This window comes from Oryzias latipes, chromosome 21, assembly GCF_053564925.1.
Source record: "Oryzias latipes strain Hd-rR chromosome 21, Olatipes_Hd-rR_3.1".
NCBI lineage: Eukaryota > Metazoa > Chordata > Actinopteri > Beloniformes > Adrianichthyidae > Oryzias > Oryzias latipes.
In genome coordinates this window covers 26,022,577-26,043,590 of record NC_136257.1, presented here as the reverse complement: position 1 = coordinate 26,043,590, position 21,014 = coordinate 26,022,577, and the positions used below count along the sequence as shown (strand labels likewise).

Sequence of the window (21,014 nt, the reverse complement as noted above, 5' to 3'; positions counted from 1 at the left end):
AGTCACTGTTGTTTGGTATAGTGGTGTTACAAATTTTATAACTCCCTTTTTTCCCCCCTTTAACCATGAACACATGTAGAAATTCAACTTCTGATTAGTTTGAATATTGAAAGAAAATTATGTTTGCACCTCCCCATAAACAAACAGAGAGCACAAAGAACCGCAAAGACCAATCTCATTTTCCTAGAATCGAAATTGGAAAGAGGTAGTGAAAACTAAATGTTTTATTTTGTGGCCTCAGTCGGACATTAAATGTATAGTAAAAAAAAAAAAATGTCTTATTGGAAAATTACTTATCAGATCTTTTTGTTCAGAGCAAAGGACCCTGCTGAGGTTTACCAAATACAAATAGAATGTTGAGGAGTCTTGTGAATATAATCAAGGAGGAGAATAATATAAAGATGCAGACAAAAAAATTGCATACTTTCTTTCTCTATGCTCCATTGTATTGGTCTGTTTGCTTTTTTTTGTTTGTATTCAAAGTCCAACTGTGGTTTGAAGTTTGTGTAACTTGTGAACTTTCTCACACTCTTTTGTAAAAAGTACTTTGCCTGTAGGAGAAGGAACATGCACCATATGGATTCTTTTGGAGAGTTATATTTTAAAAGTAAGGTTATAAATGGACATACAAGGCAGTGTATTTGAGCATAACTGTATTACAAATGTTTTTGTTGCTTAAGTTAGCGCTAAAAATGGCCTGAAGGTGCTGTAATGAACAAAAAAAATCCCTTACATTTTTAAATATCTATTTTCAAACCTTAAAGGAAAGATTTTTCATGCCTATTTCTATTAAAAAGAAATTTATGACACGTTACAGTTTTTTCCCTCTTTTTTTCCTTCAGAATTCTTCCTGGAGCTGCTGGAGAACACGGAGAGATCGCTGCATGAGATGTTTCAGAAGACTTACGGCAAGCCTTACTTGCAGAACGCAGAGGTTTTTGTGAACCTGTTTGCTGAGCTGAAGCGCTATTACACAGGAGGGAACGTTAATCTGGAGGAAATGCTTAATGACTTTTGGTCGCAGCTTCTGGAGCGCATGTTCATGCTGCTTAACTCCCAGTATGTCATCACAGAGGACTATCTGGAGTGTATCATCAAGTACGCTGATCAACTCAAGCCCTTTGGAGATGTGCCCAAGAAACTCAAGGTTCAGGTTACCCGAGCTTTCATCGCTGCACGCACATTTGTCCAGGGGCTCTATGTTGGCCGAGAGGTAGCGAAGAGAGTGTCCAAGGTAAAAACACTTTACTTTTTAAATGTACCAAAATAGTGTTAAATCATCAGTTGATTTAACTGACAAATCGAATTCTAGCTGACGCTTGTGTGTCAGCAGTTCACACTCATCTTCTTCTTGGTTTCTCCCTGACACTATGACTGATGCCGACTCTATGGCTGCATGTCTTCTGGATATTTGGGGTTCACAGTGGCTCATTTAGACTCCATCTAATAAAAAGTGCACAGTGATACGTGGGCTGCTCTGGTGCCCTGACAATGAAAGAGGAGAAAAGACATCACTTTTCTCACTGTTTATTGCTCCCTTGACTTGTATTAGTTCACCCAGGAACCACAAGCCATTAATCATGCTGCAGCTTTTCTATTGGATGCAATGTAATGTTTCTGCAGCTTCTTGAGTGTCTCTCTCTTGGAGAGCGTGTAGCTCTGATCATGTTGAAAGTTGGATTAAAGCGAAAGCAAAAAGGCTAAGGCTTGGATTTAGTCACACTGACAAAAACAAAGCCGTTCCCACTTTGCATCTTGGAGGCTGAGATGTACACAGATTCAGTTCACAGAGAGCCACTCTGTGTGCTTGTGTCTCTCATGTAATCAGTTTGATTCAATTATCAGCCCTGTGATAAATATTTATGCAGCCGCTGTTCAAAGAAACCAGAAGCCAATGAAAATACAGTAAGCTTCATCAATCAGACATGCGGAGCAAAAGGAGCAGAGGATGCCGTTCTCCTCCATCAAATCCCACATTTATTCATCATCACCACACCTCAGCCAGAGAAGATGAGAAATGTCTTCACTGCAGCCTCCCTCACACCAATTATAGAGACTTGGCTCGTTTAGTAAGCAGTCACAGAGGATGTGTTGTTAGTAAGTGTTTACTGGGTTACACCCGTGTCTCTTACAGTACAAGCTGGCATGTCCCCGCTTCACCTCTTGACATTTCAGGGAGATCCAGGTCATGTGTCGGGGGCTGCAGCCCTTTGATCCCCCGGGTATAAACTCATCGTGACAGGTTGAGTGTAAGCGTAATGAAAGAGGACACCCTGAGAGCGGTGTCAGCTTTGCAGTGCTTTTAAATGTGACGTTCATCACTGCTGGTACAGGCTGAGTGATCAGTTATGTTAGCAGAAGAGTTAAACCTCAGCAGAGATTTAAGGAATTAAACGCAACCTTTTTGGAAAATTAAAAGCTTCATCTCAGTAAATTATTTGGATCAACATCTTATCTATGCTTGATTTTCATGACATTTTCCTTTAATACATAGAGACAAAGATATTGTTCACAGTTACCTCTTATTTGGAACAGTCATTAAATCCCCCAATAAAGTATATATTTATTATTTATATATATAGAATAAATATATTTATTAAGATTAATAGATTTTAACTAAGTAAGTACTAAAGATGTCCCAAATGAGTTTTTTTTGGTCACGAGCCAATTCCAAGTCATTTGATTTTGAGTATCTGCTCACATCGAGTCTCAACCTGATAGTTTTGTAACACATTCAAAAAAATGAACAAACTGAAAAAAGCAGATCCAGTTGTCCTCGATTTCACTGTATTATATCATTTTACATTTAAACAGTTCACTTCTGTGATGTAACTTGATCAATCGAATAAAAATAGTGCAACTATCAACTAGGAAATAAGTTGTTAACTATTAACTAGTAAAAATAGGTGATAATTAGTCATTTGAGAATGTTTGGTGACTGTCGTTTTTGTGTTTTCAGAACTATTGAACATTTTTGATCATATGGGATTCATATCTCTCTTGGTGACCGTCTCACTGCTGTCTCTCTGTTTGCAGAAGAAAGAGACCCGTTCTCAGACACAAAAAAAAGTCTTTTTTCTTTTCAGACGCCTTTGTAGGTCATTGTTTGAGTTAAGACAAACAAATATAGACACTTTGTTTCAGTTTTAAACGTTTATTAAAGACTTATGGGGCTTGGAAGTCCGAATCTGTGAATCTCCCAATCATAACCAATTGATTTTTGTGCGCCTCCTGCTCAAAACTAGTGCTGTATTCCACTGTGCTTCACTGCAGTAAAATGTCATAATCCGTTCCTTATATGCTGACTTCTAATCAATCTTAATACTAAGCTTAGAAAATATAGAAGGAAATCATAATTAAATTAAAAATATATATCCAATTCCTGATCAGGATGCAACATCCAAGTCTGAAATGTGGTGATCGGGCCTGATTTCCATTCACATGATCAGATCGGAACATTCCAATCACTACTGCAATGTATATAGATGCCAATACAGATGTACTTAATTTAATATTATTTTGTAAAACAAAGATTTCTTTATAAAGTTCGTAATAATACAAATTGTTTTGTATCTCTGTTTCTCAGTTTTGTCCAGGAGCTGGTTGATGGTTTAGTGCCGCATTAGCCGTTACTGCTAACATTTTAGCAGACTGCTCCCATAATATTAAGAGCCAGATCTGCTACACTGCTCATCACACGACAGATGCTTTATTTGGCTCAGAGCCCACTGCTCATAATTATCCTAATATTGCTGTCCGCTGATCATGTTTATATTTACGATAATGGTTGATAAATCTGTGTCGTTAAAACCTTCACTGACCTGTTCGGAAAAACAGTCTCTGCTCATCCATTGGCCTTGCCTGAGAATAGTTTTTTTGTGACCATTTTTTTCTGTCAAAAGGCGCCACTAAAATTGGCCGTGAAGGTCCTTCTGAGGCACAACTAACCATTTTAAGGCAGTTTGGTGTCGTGATCGCAGGAGTCAACTACCATGAAAGCCCTCAGAAGCAGGGAGGTGTTGCATGGGAGCCCGTCTTAGATCTGTCTTCTTAGAAGCACGCATCTGCCCTCATAACAGAATTCTAACTTCTTTTTTTTTATTTTTAAGTGTTTTTGCGTGACTTGAAAGTTCAATTTCAATCCAGACAGAGAGCAGGCACATGACCTCCATTAAGTAAAAATAGATATATTAAATTAACAAGAAAAAGAAATCTGGTTAATAAAAGCTAGACCACTGACAGGAAACTAGAAGTGCATAGAAATTCTGCTTAAGTAAAAGCCTGGCAGATAGCAGCTCAATATCAGGAGATAATAACACAGAGGATGAGAAAACAGGCAGCAGGTGTGATAATTAAACTCAGGCCAGGTGTGAATGATTAACAGGCAGCCAAATGGAACAGGAAAAAGAAAAAAAAACATGACTCAAATATAGAAACCAAAAGAATTCTAACATAGAAGGACAGCCACGCATCCTAAAATAAGCATGAAAAGTAGACAGATGTGAGGAGTATCACTGTCATTTACCAAACCAACAAACACGTGTCAAAGAGAAAGTCTGCATTGAAGCAGAAAACGAAAAAAACGACACCAGAAATAAAAATAAAAAATTACAACAAAAATAAATTAAAAGGATGCAATTAATAATGGATGGAGATTTTAACTTTTTATTTTATTTTTTTGTAAAATTCATCCACTAAGTGTTTGATATTTACCATTATATGATTCAGGGCTCAAAAATGGAGAGAACAAAATCCTTCTTTGTGGCTGAGAAAACGTATTGACCACAAGGCCAAATTAAATATGAATGCTACAAATCTCTGACTTTGAAATCTTTGATGTTTGAGCTGTGTCTGACATATAATGAAGCCCTTGGGTTTCTTTAAAATATGTCTACGTGTGTGGGGCCACTTAACTCAAACAGTGACTGCATTTACATAAACGTCAATATTCCCGTTTCGTCTCAAATAAGACACTGTCTCGTTCACACGAGTTGTTTCTAAATGACAGAGACGGAATTGGGTCAAACATGGGAGTGAAGCTCCTGCAGAGGCTTTTCCTTCGGTCTGTATGTTTTAGCTCTGTTTACTTTGTCCAAAGTGTGCTGATCTGGACACGATCGGAGTGCTAATGAGTCTCATGAATTCACTTGAATCCAACCCAATGAGTTTATAGAGAATATTGACACCATAAAAGCATATTACATTTTTGCTTTCCAGCCATGCCTCCTGAAAAATGACCGGTTATATCTAATATGGTGTTTACTTACTATAATTATAGGGAGAAAAAAAATATTCAGCATACCACAAAATGATAAATATATTTGATGGTCATAAAGGCTTTATTTTTTTTATCTGTAATAGAAGATTATTTAGAATTAAATTAGAATACTGGCATTTATGAAAACACAGTCAACCCCAAACTTCTAATGAGACCAATCATCTGGTATTGTCAAAATTATTGTAAAAAAATCTATGTACAAAAATATGATGTTAATATGTTGCTTAAAATAAATTCATAATTAGGAATGGTAATTGTGCGATTTTGCTACTTTAACCTAAAAAACAGAGGAGCCAATTGACTGCAGCCCCTCAAAGATGTCTGTCTTTTTCAGTTATCCTATAGATCCTACTCCTATCATTATTTTATTTTATTTAACCTATGGCATTCGGAGCAGACAGTAAGCATTTCATTGTACAGGGAAACCCGTTTCCTAACTGTGAATATGATAATAAACCTTTTGAATCTTGAATCTTGAATGTTTTGCATATCTTCCCGCACGATTCTTGTTATCATCTACAAAGATCAGCTGAAGCTCTGAATCTATGTCAGCTCTTTACTGACATCTCACTCATTGAAAAATCCAGCCAGTGGATTTGCCACATGCAGGTCTCATCACCATGATCAGCAGCTCCTCCCGCATCTTTTCTTAAAAGGCCGAGCACAGAACACAAACCACAGCCACAAAAGAGAAACCAAGCTCTGGGTCGTCACAGTTCCACACCCTTGTGTTGCAGGAACTGTCAAAGTGACTAAGACAGACGTGCAGCTGCGGCAACAACAAGGAGGCAATCTTCAGCCTTCAGCATGTCAGCCTGGTTCTCGTCCAGGTTTGTGATCCTAATAAGTGTTTTTTTTCTGGAATCCACTTGACTCAATGCTGGATATGTGGAGAGGTGAACATTGATACCAAATTGCAACAGTTATGCCCTTCTTCTTTTACATTTAAGCAATAACATTTAGAGTTTGTCTGAATTCCTTGTTAACCAAAAATGTTGTAAATATGTCAATATTCTTATGGCCAGTTTATTTACACTTACACCTTGCTAGTAACAAGTTGGGCCCCATTTTGCCTTCAGAACTGTCTTAATCCTTCATGGATTGGATTCAAAAATGTACTGGAAACATTCCAAAGAGAGTTTGGTCCATATTGACATGATAGCATCATGAGGATTTGTTGACTGTACATCCATGATGTCAATCTTCCGTTCCACCAAAGGTGCTCTACTGGGTTGAGATCTGGTGACTGTTGAGGCGATTTGAGTCCAGTGGACTTATTGTCATGGTCAAGAAACCAGTCTAAGTTGATTCCAGCTTTATGACACGGTGCCACTCCTGGAGATAGCATCAGAAGATGGTACACTGTGGTCATAAAGGGATGGACATGGTAGGCTGTGGCGTTGGAACCATGATCAATTCATGCTAAGGGGCCAAGCTAGAACCAGTCTGGCCATTCTCCTCTGACCTCCGGCATCAACAATGCATTTCTGCCCACAGAACTGCTGGTCCGTGGATATTTTCTCATTTTCGGACCATTCCCTGTAAACCCTAAAGATGGTTGTGGGTGAAAATCCCAGTAGATCTGCAGTTTCTGAAATACTCAGACCAGCCCGTCTGGCACCAACAACCATGCCACGTTCAAAGTCACTCCAATCACCTTTGTTTCCCATTCTGATCCTCGGCTTGAACTGCAGCAGATCGTCTTACAAGTCTGAATGCATTGAGTTGCTGCCATGTGATTGGCTGATGTTAATGAGCAGTCAGACATGCGTACCTACTAAAGTGGCTATGGAGCAGTGAACAAAAAACGAATAATCTAACTGTGTTTTTTCTGTCTAAATTTGAAGGAATTCAAGAATCTTTGTTTTCATGTGATGTGAGCAGATTTTTTGCATCAGCAGCATTATTTTATATTATATTTTCTGTCTATCAGTTTGAAGGTACCAGAGAGAAAAATCCCACACTAGTCCGGCTCTAAAACCTGTGACATTGGTTGGCTTTTTTCCAGCATTTCCACTTTTTTACAAACTCTATGTTGTGATAGACCTTTACTTTTTTTTAAGGATAATATGTATAGATTTTGGGGCATTGGATCCCTAAACCCTTAAAAATGTTTTTTCTCACAAATGTATATATTTTTGGTCTTTTAGACTTTTTTCGTAGGTTTTTCCTCTATTTAAAGGTTAAAGTTTTAAAGTTAATAAGTACTTACAATCGTGTTTTTTAAGTCTACCCAGATTTTTCCATCTGGGTTTAGATGCTTTCTAAAAAGTATCTAAAGCATGCTCGAGTAATGTTTCTCAAAGAATGTGTGAAATATTCTTGCCTTGGTCCATAGCAGCTCTTCACAGTTCCACCCCACTGTGACAAATAAAGAAAAAGACAGCAATTATGAGAAGTATGCTGAGGAAAACTGTGTTTTTAGCAATGTTGTTCTTTACTGACTAAATCCTGAAGCTCCTGCTTTGCAAACCCTGTTGCAGTAAAGGCTCAAGAGGCATATTTAAACAAATTATTGATTGAGCCTTGATGTTTCATCGTGTAGCTGGGAAGAAAAGAAGAGAATGAAAAAGAAAAAAATATTAAAGAACTGTCATCTGATTGCTCAATGTAATAAAACTAAAAATATGTCTTTGTAAATAATTTTGATTAAGTGTTAACACTAAACTTACCAATGCCACTAAAAACTCATACATTATTTTACTTTTGGCGACACCTACATAAAGTTACGTACAAATGGGTCATGTGTGGCGCGTTCAAGAAGGAGCTAAACTGTTTATGGTGTTCACACTGGACGGTGGCAACCAGATACTAGCGCATGTACGAAGATGCTTTGTGCAAAATCTCAAAGCAGTGGAAATCTTGCGAATCTCGCTCCAGGCTTCGTCTTTCAGAGCTCTATTCCGATATATGAAATACTTGGTGTCATGTCATTTAATTATTGTTTATTTATCCAATTATGAATTTATCCTCCACGATTGATTTTCAAACAGTTGGCACTTCTGTGTTTTTAAATGGATGCTACTTAAATGTCACTACCAAATCCGAGACCATGATTGGTCCAAGTTCAACTGGTTTACTTTTCAGTGCTCATTAAAACGCGGTGCTATTTGTATGTAGAGCCCACAAATGGACTTAAAAACTTGCGTAGCAATGCATGAATGCAAGAGTTTTGAATGCAAATGCCAGAAACGCTTGTTTACATAGACATTTCATTGGAAACGCATAAGCGCTTTGCCTCTGTAAAGTGTTGCATATCGGCACAAGGCTCCTTTCCTCTGCTTTGGTTATCGCTAGAATTATGTTAATTGAGTAAACAGATGAAGAGTTATGGTAGTCAAAAGAGAGTAAACACTGGAGCTAAAGCTCCGGTGTTAAAAGGGTTGATCAATCGTCTCAAACACACATTTGAGCCACTTGCATCATCCAAAACGTTTTTAAGTTGTTCTGATTTACGGTAGGTCTGAGCACACAACTGCATGGAGAATGTACAGCTTTACACCCTACCTGCAAATGATTGTTTCAGCGTCAGATCCCACCCTCCGACAGGCTGGCAACCTGTTCAGGATGTGCCTTGCCTTTGTCCATCAGTACCCAGGTTAGGCTCTGGCCGCTCCGTGACCCCGACAGAGATATAGCGAGTTAAGAAAATGAATAGATGGATGGCTGGACTTCACTTCTTAAAAATCTTTGGCTTGAACAATAATAGATTTAAATTACTTAAAGATGTGTAACAGTGATTTGATAGCTTGTATTTAGTCACCAGAAATGCTTGGTGTTATGTGTTTTTTAAAATCTATGAATAAATTAGTCTCAGATGTGGTACGCGCTGCTCACACACTGACGGATGCTGTTACACTGTGCTCCCCTGCAGGTAAATGGAACTCCAGCTTGTCTACGGGTTCTGACAAAAATGGTGTACTGCCCGTTTTGTCAGGGCATGCCAGCGGTCAAACCCTGCAAGAACTACTGCCTTAATGTGATGAAGGGCTGCCTGGCCAATCAAGCAGATCTAAACCCAGAGTGGAATCAATACATTGGTAAGTTTCAGAAAATATTGATGATTTCCCTTCTTTCACATATCGACCAACCTGGTGTTTTCTTTCACATCACATGTATGTTGTCCTGTATTATTGCTATGCTGTGTGACCCTAACACTGGTATAACTCACTTTATGGGATGAGAATTAAGCATTAAGGAGATACTTTTTCTTTTTAATTCTCTTTTTTAACATTTTAATTATCAACCATAAAACTGCAGAAAATGCTTTTGAACAATCCCAGGAAATATAATTATGCAGTTTGTGACATTGCAATGTTAACAAGAAAATTCTGAAAATATATTTGTAAAGCTGCAAACTAAAGTGTGTCCATGCTAACATTGGCAAGAAAATATCGACTCAACAAATCAAGTATTCTGTTTTTATTGTTGTTTCGATTTTAAATTACGTAATTAGTTTGTTCTGATTCTTATATTTTAAAAAAAGTCACTAGAGTAAAAATATCACGTTGAAATTACACACATCAGTGACTGTTTGGCTGAACATCAGAACAGGCAGGTTGGTTATCATGGTGTTTTTTCATAGTTTCATAGTTTTCATCCATCGGCTAATAGACATGACTGAAAAATTATCTCTGTATTTCTTCTAACTTTAATAAAAATTCTCTTGGATACCTTGGGCATAAAGAGTTGGCTAAAAAGCTTAAAGAATGAACACACATTTCTGATGTTTGACATCAAACAATGTAATCAGCGAACAGCAGGACCATGATTGATTTCTATGCAGATGGAAAGTGTTTTGTTTTTTACTTTATATTAATCTGAAAGAAAAAGTCATCGGCCAACGATAGTGTTTTTCATATTATGTGCAGACACATATAAACATAGATGTTCCTTTTCCTGCAACACATGTTAAGACTGATTTTAACATATAATCTTAGCCAGAAGTGTGCCTTATTTAGAATATGACATGCATGTAAATGAAATATCTAATGAATCACAGTACTGTTTTAAGAAAAAAAAACGTTATCTTGGGCTGCATCCTGATGTAATTTTGTCTTTACAGCATCTTATTTCTTGAGCTCTGTTTTCCCTCATGTTTTCTTCCATTTGGATTTGATGCATGAAAAGATTTTATTCATGGGATTCTGCTCTCCTGCCGGGATAACTGGTGACTGGTAATAGGGGATAACTACCCTGCAAGGAATGTCAAGCTTCATAAGAAGACAAAACTTGTCCACTGAGATGCAAAGACTTGACATAACAAAAAAGAAATGTTATATATTTGCTAAATATTTGAACACACTTGGGTAATCTGTAATATCAGAAAGACCTGTTTAGTATAGAAAAAAACTGTGAAGCTTATATGAGCAGGAGTGTGATTGTTCTACCTTAACGGAAAAATAAACGATTTTTGTAGTGTTCTTTTCTTTCTTTTTTTTTGTTTAACCGGCATATATGTTATGACTTCAGTTTTTTCAACTTTCAAATTTAATGAGGTTTCAGTGCACACTGTGTTACACCCCTCAAAAAAAAACAAAGGGAACACATTTATTGACCTATGGAGGTCAGTGTGTGGAATCATACCCTAAATGAAAGTGGGAAAACATTCTACAGGCTGATCCAACTTCGATGTAATGTCTTTGAAACAAGTCATAATGAGACTCACTTGTGTGTGTGACCTCATGCCAGTATGACTTCCCTGCAACACCTGGGTATGCTTCTGATGAGGTATGGATGGTCTCCGGGGATTCTCCTCCCATACTTGGACCAAAGCATCCTAGATGTGCTCATATGGATTTAGGTCTGAAAAACGGGCGGGCCAGTCCATCACATCAATACCGTTGTCAATCATAAACTGCTGACAAACTCCAGCCACATGAGGTCTAGCATTGTCTTGCATGGAACCCAGGGCCAATCGCTCTAGCATCTCACAAGGGGTCTGAGAATCTTATCTTGGTACCGAATGACAGTCAGGCTATCTCTGGTGAGCACATGGAGAGGCTGTGAGGCCATCCAAACAAATACCACCCCAAACCATTACTGACCCACTGCCAAAACAGTCGTGTTGGACGATGTTTCAGACAGCAGAACGTTCTCCGCTGTGTCTCCAGACTCTGTCACGTCTGTCACATATGCTCAGTGTGAACCTGCTTTCATCTGGGCACCAGTGACGAATTTGCCAATGTTAGTGTCTTGCACGGTATTGGCTTGAAAGCACAACTCCCACCTGAGGACGTCAGGCCCTCATATCATCCCCATGCAGTCTTTTTTATACAGTTTGAGCATACATGTGCATATTTGTTGTCTGCTGGAGATGATTTTGCAGGGCCCTGGCAGTGTCCTCCTGTTTCTCCTTGCACAAAGGAAGCTATGTTCCTGTTGCAGGGTTGTTGCTCTCCTACTGCCTCCTCTACATCTCCTGATGTACTGCCATGTCTCCTAGTAGCACCTCCATCCTCTGGACACTACACTGTCAGACACAGCAAGCCTTCTTGCCACAGCTCACGATGATGTGCCGTCCGCCACTTGTGTGGGTTGTAAATGCTGTCTTATGGTTCCATTGGAATGACAACACTGTTGGCATTCAAACATCACCAAAACATTAGCTAGAAAACATAAGGATGGAAAAGATGTCTGTGGTCACCACTTGCAGAATTACACCTTTATTGGAGGTGACTTGCTGATCGCCTATTATTTCCACCTGTTGTCTGTCCCACATGCACAAAAACATGTGAAATTGTTTGTCATTTGGTGTTGCTTCGTAATTGGACAGTTTGATTACACAGAAGTGTGATTGTTGAGGATGCTACAAACACTAGAGCAGAGACTTATTTTTTCAAGAAATAATCAAAACGTATTTACGTTCTTTAAATAAACCAATGTGTTTCGAAAGCTCAGACACTTTACAAGATGTATACCATTTTTTTCAAGTTATTAATACTTGATGAAATGCAAATTATTTTTTGTTTAATTTAAATTTAGCAATCAGTACAGTTTTTGCTTTCTTGCCCTTCACTGACACGGGGATGCAGAGATCATGCGTCTGTGGCAACATACCATCTGCTGCAGAGCCTATTGTTTCCCTTGGGACTGAGAATAGTTGTCAGTGGTATATGACTGGAAATGTAGGTTTAGTGTCATCGATGCAGAACGATTTTAGAACAAATAGGATTATACCACTGTATATTGTCACTAGAAGATTAATGCATTTAGAACTGTGCACATTTTTGTTTATTTAAGATAAGGTAGAATCTTGTATTTTAGGTTCATATTTTGCCCTTTAAGTAAACAAATACAACTGCTTATTGATATTTTTTGAGTTAATTTGTTTGTTTATCTTCACTTAACTAATATATTGCAGATAAATATTTAACAAATTGGGTCTATCACTGGTACAAGACGAGATGGACACCTGGTCAAGGAACAGATGAGCAGAACTCCACACACACACAGTACATGTTCATATTCATCCTTAACCCATAATTGCCATCATGTACTCACCCATATTCATACCTGTCTGTTAAATGGCATGTTAAAGAAGTGCACACTTGGCCATTCTACCTATACATTCAAGGCATACATTCCACAAAGCATCTTACCGTAGGAGGTGTCTTTAAAGCATTTGACCATGCAGGCATGCATGTGGATAAGTTATTTGAACCTTCATTGTTTAAGGTTCAAATTTAAATTTTATAAAGGTGTTTATGAGCCACGTTAAAAATAAAAAATAAATTAATCTTCTAAGCCCGGTTATTCTTGTTTGGAGTCACAGTGATGCTGAAGCTACTACCGGACAAAGGCGGTGTAAACCCTGGACAGTTCACTATTCCTTTGTTGGGTCATACAAAACAGACAACTACACACACACTAACAATCCCAGGGACAGTTTACTCACTAATTTACCTATCTAGCATGTTTTTGGACAATAGGGGAAAACCGGAGTGCCCACGCATGCAACTAGGACCTTTTGGCTTACTAACCACTACCCCACCATGCAGCCCATTAGAAATCAATGAAATGCTAAATGAAGAATGTGTGTCGTATTTTTTAATACATATATTGTTATTTTGTTGTACGATTACCATGTGATAAAAAAATGTTTTAAAACTTTTATGACTACAGTATTTGAGTAAATGGTTTAAAAACAATAATGTTGAAAACTCCACTCTATATGTTTTAACACAAGACTCCTTCTCCAGCTTAGATCTTTTAAGCCTTCAATTTCAAAAGGACGACCATAGAATTAATCATACTAAGCCAAAGTCCAGTTTTGATGGCTATCACATGGCCAGTGGTTTCACCTTATATTTAACTCTACAATGACCACATTATTTTGGCTTGTCTTCAGCCAAAGCTATTATATACCCTATCTTGTCTTACACAGTTTACTTGTCAAACCCTTGTAGTCTCAACTGTGCACCTTAATCACCCACCATAACACAAACACATCTACATTGTTCCTCACATCTTAGCAACTGTGAGTCTCTCTGCCTTACTTTCTCTTGTTCTTGTTAGCAATGGAGAAAAGAAACTGCATTTGAACAAGACAGCAGGATCCTACAATGCAACAGACCCTACAGGTCTGCACTGACAGTTTGTGTGGGATTCCACACCACCTTATTATCTTTATTCTAGAAGACATTTTGGCCAGTTCGAGTTTTCCAACAAATGTAGGAACTCCTTTGTGACTGTAGACCAGTTTTGTTTACATCTTTCTCTATCAAATCTTTGCTGCTATTGTGTGAGTAGTTCTATGATCTAATTCTCATCTAATCAGAGGCTGTGTCCAAGCATTTTAACAGCAGCCCAGAGCTTCCTCCAGAGACTGGACTTCTCTCTTTTTTTTTTCTCACCTTGTATAGTACAACTCCTGTATTGTCATTTCCACTAAGGCTCAGATTACTTTGCACTAGTGGCTGGGTACAGATTTGGGGTGGATCATTGTGTCACAACTTGGAAACAATGTTGAGAATAAAATTAAAAAAAAAGCAACAGGAGGCGATGCATTGGTGCTGGAGCAAGTTGAAAAATATTCACAGACTAGTAAAGCTGGAAAGTGATAGTTACCAAGGTGTTCCTCCTCTATTCAACAGATACATGGAAAATGCATCACTAAAGACCCACTCCAATAAAATTGTGTTTAGGTGTTTTTTTCATGTTCTTGTGGCATTTTTTTAAATGATGAAGACCACATATAAAGAAAATTTAGCATAAAATTTCATTTCTGAGTACAATGTTTCCCCGCATATTTCCGATTCAATATTTGCGGTTTCACGTATTTTCAGATTTTTTTTTCAGTCACGTGACTCCTCTGGTTTATCACAAAAACTAAGACAACTCAAGAGATTTGTATGAGACTTTTGCGTCTGAAGGTGTTGCAGAAATTTCTGAGGAGAGGAGCGGAAATGAAGCGCATGGCGTCCAGAAAAGATCCTGATACGACAAGGAAGATAATCGCTAGGGCTGCACGATATGAGGAAAACTTGCGATATGCGATATTAGGGCTTAATATTGCGATAACGATATAATTTGGGGTATATAAACAAATAGAAAAATAACCAAAAACATCATTCCCATTTCATTGCAACAGTTTAAAATTAAATTCCAAATGACCCTCATCGACATAGGTGACAAACATCTAACATAATAGGCCTCCATCTGAATGGTAAACAATGGGAAGGCGTCCATCTGATTGGTCAGAGCATAAAGGGATTTATTTGATTCGTTAAATGCCTCAACCCAGCACATTTTGGCTTTAAGATTTATTGCGATATTCGCCGTCTTTTTGCCTATTGCAGAGCTGGATATTGCGATAACGATAAATTTGCGGTATATTGTGCAGACCTAATAATCGCAGAAATAATTTTCATCCGGATAAATGAATGATGCATGAAACTGCCCTTCAATGGAAGAAGATGCCCTTCGCAATTAACTGATGATTGAGGTAGCATTGGCTCTTGGTTTTAAGGCACAGAGTGGCAGTCCTAATGTGCGTGAAAAACTATGCTACGGTACAGTCTATTGCCCTACGTAAAAAAAAAAAAAAAAACTTTTTATGTTGAGCAATATTCCAATGTTCTTTAATAAATGTTTTACAAAGCATCAGAACATTTCAGAAGGGTTTTTGATGAGAAAGGATCGGTGACAGGAATCTTTGGCTGTGGGGGTAGAGTTCTCCCTTTTTTGCGGATTCTGCCTATTTGCAGATGTCTCTGGTCCCTTACCCCCGCGAATAAGGGGGGAGTACTGTATTTCTTTATTCAAATTTTTGTGAATCAGGGGCAGACGAAAAAACGCTGTTGGAAAAAGATTGTAGTTGGGACATACAAGCTACAATTGGCAGGACACTTGCTGCCCCGCTCCATTCTGATGCATCCAAGTGTAGACGACTAGATCCATGTACGTCTTCGTTTTCTTCTTTCGAGCTGGCATCTGACTCAACACTGTAGGTCTGAATAGTATCTGGAGCACAGAAGCCATCAAACATCACTAAGCCAGAGGCTTTGCTCTTTGGGAAGGGAAAAATATTCTAACAGGGACATTTAAGAAGCTTTTCTACACTTACTGAAAATATTTTATAGTATTTTAACAAGCTAAAGGGTGTTCTACAAAGTACTTATGCATGGACTGAATAATACTTACATATGTAAGAAGTTTCTTTTTTTTTACATTATAAAAAGAAGTCTTCTTTTGCTGTCAAAATAAGGTTCAAAATAATTTATTTTTATTTTTTTCTGCATTATCTTGTTACCCCAAATGTCAAAGCCTGTTCAGTTTATGTTCCTTTTACTCTTATGTTATATCCTGCAGAGGCTGAAAACATTGACAGCCGTTGATCTGATGCCCAACCCTAAGATGATTTATGCAATTAAGAATTTCATCCTTTTTCTAAATCTCAATAAATTCCACAATGCTTGTAAAAGCAGAGATTGTGCTTAGCAATCAACCATAAATTATTTTCAGAAGCAAATGTACTCAAAATTAAGTATTATGCTTTTAAAATAGTTTTTCAAGATAATCTTTTTCATCATTGCATCTCTAAGAAAATTATGGAGTAGAAGCAAAAGGGATATTTGGATTAGTCTCTGCCAGAACTGAGTTAATTTAATCCACTATGTGATTTATTCAGTCTAAAATAAAAGTGAAATGGGAGGAGCTCACTGTGACATTTTAAAGCTCTGTTTAGACTTTATTTATTAAAGAAAAAAAATCTTAATTAATGTTACGCATGATTAGGTAGCAGTTGAAAATATTAAGATTCAAATAGAGATTAACGATATCACTGTCTGGAATGAATGCCCTGTTGGTTCAACAACATAAGTTCAAATTTAAGCAGGAGAAAACTGCAAATTCAGCTTATTTAAGTTTGACATTGTACTTCTGGGGGCCACCATACACTTTGCTTTCAAATTAAAGGTCAGAATTGGTTTGCTTATCTAATTAATCTCTTGCTTTTGGAGGAAAAACAGCATCTGACAGATAAGTTAAATTGCATCTCTGCTTAGAGACTACTGATCACTTTCTTTCTGTTTTCTGGTCATAACATTGCATATTTGTTGTTTAGGAATCAGCTTTTCTCATTTTTTTGCATTGTTGCTGCTTGTTTCCAGCTTTCTCTTGTCATTTTGTGAACACCTGGTTTCAGTTTGCAATCACCACGGCTGATGGCGTTGATTGGTGTTTGATTACACCAAAGTTTACATGTACAACTTGCTTTCATGTCAAATCATTTCTGCTGTTCAAAGTCTTGTTTGGTCATGGGATTTTATTGTTTACACCCCCCCCCCCACACCCCTGTTTGTTCAATATATATTTTTAGTTTGTTTGCATGAGGTTAACCTGCTTGTAGGTCATTTAATTACTTTTTTTATATAAATATATATTACCCACCTGCCCTGGAAAACATTTACATGACTTCACATAATACAGACAAAAGCATAGAAAAATACAACCTGGCTTTTATTTGAATGTTTTCAGCCTTTAACAAAATATATTTTGTTCTTTTGTTGCACAAAAGCACAGGACATTAATATTTTCAGAGCTAGTTGTAATTGTTTCCATGGAAAGCAGCAGTGTGTGCACATCCAGTAGCCTCTGGCTATGCTCTAAAAAATCACTATCTGGATGACACTTGTGTTGTAAATTCAGTAAAAGAAGGCTATTCTTTGATTTAAACTGGCATGTTTTTGCATCCTCATCTTTTTGTGTTATCTATGAGTAGGTTTTGTTGTTAGGGGAATTGTAGTCTAAGAAACAGCTTTTGGCTTCTAAAGATGTCACTTTTTAGTTTATACCCATAGTAGCTGAGTGTTTTATTTATTTATTTATTTTTATATAAACACCGGTGGTATGGAAACTAAAAATTAATCAGGCAGTTATGGTATCAACTTCACCGCCAAGACTTCAAAACTTTTTTTTTTACAATGTTTGCTGAAAATGTTAATAGAAAAAACTCTTAGTGTTTAAGGCCTTCAGTTTGAATTTAACACAATGCATTCCTGCAGAATCTCAACCATTGTATGTAACACTGATTGGTCTGTTTTTCCACAAAATTAAAAAGCTGCCCTGACAGATTGATACTAGTGGCAGAGTCGATGTTTTTTCCTTTTCTCAGACTCGAGCTAATTGAAAATCTTTCAGCTTATAATGAGCAGAAAATGTCAGAGGCAACAGATATGGAATTGGCATTTAATCTGCACAAGGGAACGATAATCCAATTGACAGGAGCTCTAAAAAAAGATGGAAAGAACACTTTTTTTTTTTTTTTTAGGGAATATTAGCATGCTAAAATAACATGTCCATTTTTTCTTTGGGAACAGTTCTTTTTTTACATTATTATTATTACCAGAAATAATTTTGTTTCTTTAAATCTAGAGGTGTTTTGACAATCAAAGATGGTAATACCAACAAAGTAGTGAATTACTTAAACTTGACATATTTTCTATGAGATGTGATTGTTGTACTGTAATCTGGTGATTATTCAGCGGTGTGATATTGATTCTATGATTCTTATTGCAGCAAAGCCAAGGACCCCTCTGATTAAAGACACTTGTTTTTAATCAGTACCCTGTGGAATGATTGCTCAGCTTCTATTTTGGTTAAGAGTAGCTTGTTGAGGATATGAAGAAGAGCTGGAGACGATACTTTTAAGAAAGCATATTTATTCAGTAGCTACTATACCCAGACAACTGTCAGCTTTTTGCATGAACCAGGCTTCCTCTTTATCTGCACAAACTTGATGCATGCCGAAACGTCTTTCAACGTCTTTGTTTGGTTTAAAAAGAACTCTGCCTAAACCTGTGAAAATCCCCGCCTTAGACTAAAGCTAAAAGCAACAAACCATGTTGTTTTGGAAAGCTTTTTCCATTTCAAACTAAGTATTGCTCAACTTTAGAGGTTATCCTTTAGACTTTTTGTTGAAAAAATCAAGTTGATGCCAATTGACTGAGTGATAAAGTCCTAAAATAACACAGATGTGGGAATAGTATGCAGCAGTAAAACAGATGATTTACACTCTAAACCATTCAGCTGGTTCACAAAACGCCTAAACTTTACAACAATTGTTTTAATTTTTTTTTTTTATCCACTGATGTTTGCTTGGGACAGGGGACATTCCTGACTGCAGCAGTGTCCCCCCGATTCTTTAACTCACACAAATGATGGAAACAAAAAACCTTAGCAGAGGAGGTAACTTTTGATACAACTGGATATTGTTTTGGTCCACTAAAGTTTGTGGTTTAGCCTTCTGAGTTTTCACTTGTTTAGAGTGCCTGATGGTGCCTGGAGTGTCTCTGCGGGAATGTACGCCTGTTTATTCAGTGGAACATTTGTGAAATCAGCCAGGGATGCTGGGCAAGAAGGCCTGCCGCTCAATCTTCGTTCCCTTTCATCCCAAAGGTATTCAATAGGGGCGAAAGTCAAGGCTCTATATGAGCCAGTCAAGTTACTTCCATTCTGAGCTCATGCAAGCGTGTCTTGACGGACTTTGTGTACTGAACCATAGACTTGCATGAATATTAATAAAAAAATAAAAAATAAATCCTCAAACTATTCTCACTAGGTTACATTGTTTAAAATTGCCTTTGTTGGACACGTATATTCATTTCACAAGACACAATGCCTCCTTTGAAATCATGTAAAATAATTAATTGTGGCAAACAGTTCTCCTTTTAAACCTTCAAGGTAAAATGTGTGCATTTTTTAGTGTTATTTTTGTGCAATAGAAAAGGAAAATACAAAAAAGTTGAGTTATTTCAGTAATTCAGTTGAAAAATCAACATTTGTATAACATTTCATGTCAGTTTGATTTAAAACATGTCAGTGAATTCTGTTACATTTGTCACGCATTTCTTTTTTAATGTCTACAACTGCTACCGCAATTAAAACAACATTTCAAATTCTATTTCGGAAAAAGTTAAAAAAAAAATTGAAAACGTTTTAACATTGGAGATTCATGATGCCACTTTCCTAGATGATTTTACTGGGCTCCCTTTCATATTTTCTGTTTGAAGCAGACATGCTCATTTTAGAGGCTGTTGAATCGTCAAATAATCAACACCCTTCAAGATGGTAAAGCACAAAACGGATTGCTAATAAAGCTGGATGTTCACAGAATGCTGCCCATTAATTGGAAGTTTACTGGAAAAAAAAGAGGAAACAATAACTGCAAACGCATGCAAGTCAGTCAATGACAGTGGCGTCCTCCCCAGGGGTAAGGGCAAAAGAGCTGTTGCTCACCAAAGCCATGTCATCTGCAGATGTTGTTCCAATGGGTTTATATGGTTGAAGGACAGCCGACGTTGTAATTTCCTGGTGGGGATTGGCTTTGTGGAGATGTTGAGTTATTTATCAGAAAATCTGACATTTGTCTGTTTACCTAAAAGTGACAACTATTGCTTTAGGGACCACAGAATCCCAGTCAGTTGAGCCTTTGGCACAAATGCCCTTACAGGTGGATATGAGCTGTGTCTGGACAAAAACTGGGCAAACCTGTACGGGGCATGCAGGTTGCCTCAATGTAGCGCAAAGTTGTTCATGCACATTTTATCCTACAGGCATGCGGCGGTCGTCTAGTTGTTGCAAACTCTTATACAACATGCAAGGATAATTAAGGAAGTGAGACAAAGGCATGTGGTACCATTATTTCCTCCTTTTTCAACCCTCCCAAGTCCTGCACACTGTGCAAGAAGCCGATTGGGGCTGTTCATGTGTAAAGGGTGTGCTACTGGTGTGCAGCTTGAGTGCTAGAACTTAGCAAATTAGACAGAGCGTAGTTTGTGTACCGCCAAGTAGGGCTAAGTGCCCTGACAGGTCAGACAATTGTTTCTCAAGGAGCACAGAATGTGTAAATGAACACTCAGACAACCATTCATTTATTCATCTTCTGCCATTTTATCCCTTTCTGGGTCACGAGGCTGCCGGAGCCTATCCCGGCCACTTGTGGGCGAAGGCACGGTACACCCTGGACAGTTCGCCAGTCTGTCGCACGGCAGCAATCACACACCCATTCACACTCACACCTAGGGACAATTTAGAGTTGCCAATTGACCTATGAAGCATGTTTTTGGACATGAGACAACCACAGGTAAGAAAATATAGTGGCTGTATTAAAAATGAATAGATAAATTACAGGCAAGTAAACAGATGTTGTGTAAAGTCCAATTCACTGTTTGCTCTTGTGTAGTTGAGGATAGGGTTGTGCCGATGGACGATATCATCGTCCATCGTGATGGGT

At 37.7% G+C, this 21,014-nt stretch overlaps 1 protein-coding gene across 2 annotated transcripts in view; it reads left to right on the top strand.

Moving 5' to 3' along the window:
• The window catches only part of gpc6b (glypican 6b), a 117,941-nt gene that overhangs the window by 52,554 nt on the left and 44,373 nt on the right, over positions 1 to 21,014 (top strand). For both annotated transcript variants that reach the window (XM_023950523.2, XM_023950522.2), the window contains exons 3-4: positions 843 to 1,234; positions 9,153 to 9,318. In XM_023950523.2, the coding sequence (XP_023806291.1) occupies positions 843 to 1,234; positions 9,153 to 9,318 (558 nt within the window). The remainder of the gene's footprint in view (positions 1 to 842; positions 1,235 to 9,152; positions 9,319 to 21,014) is intronic.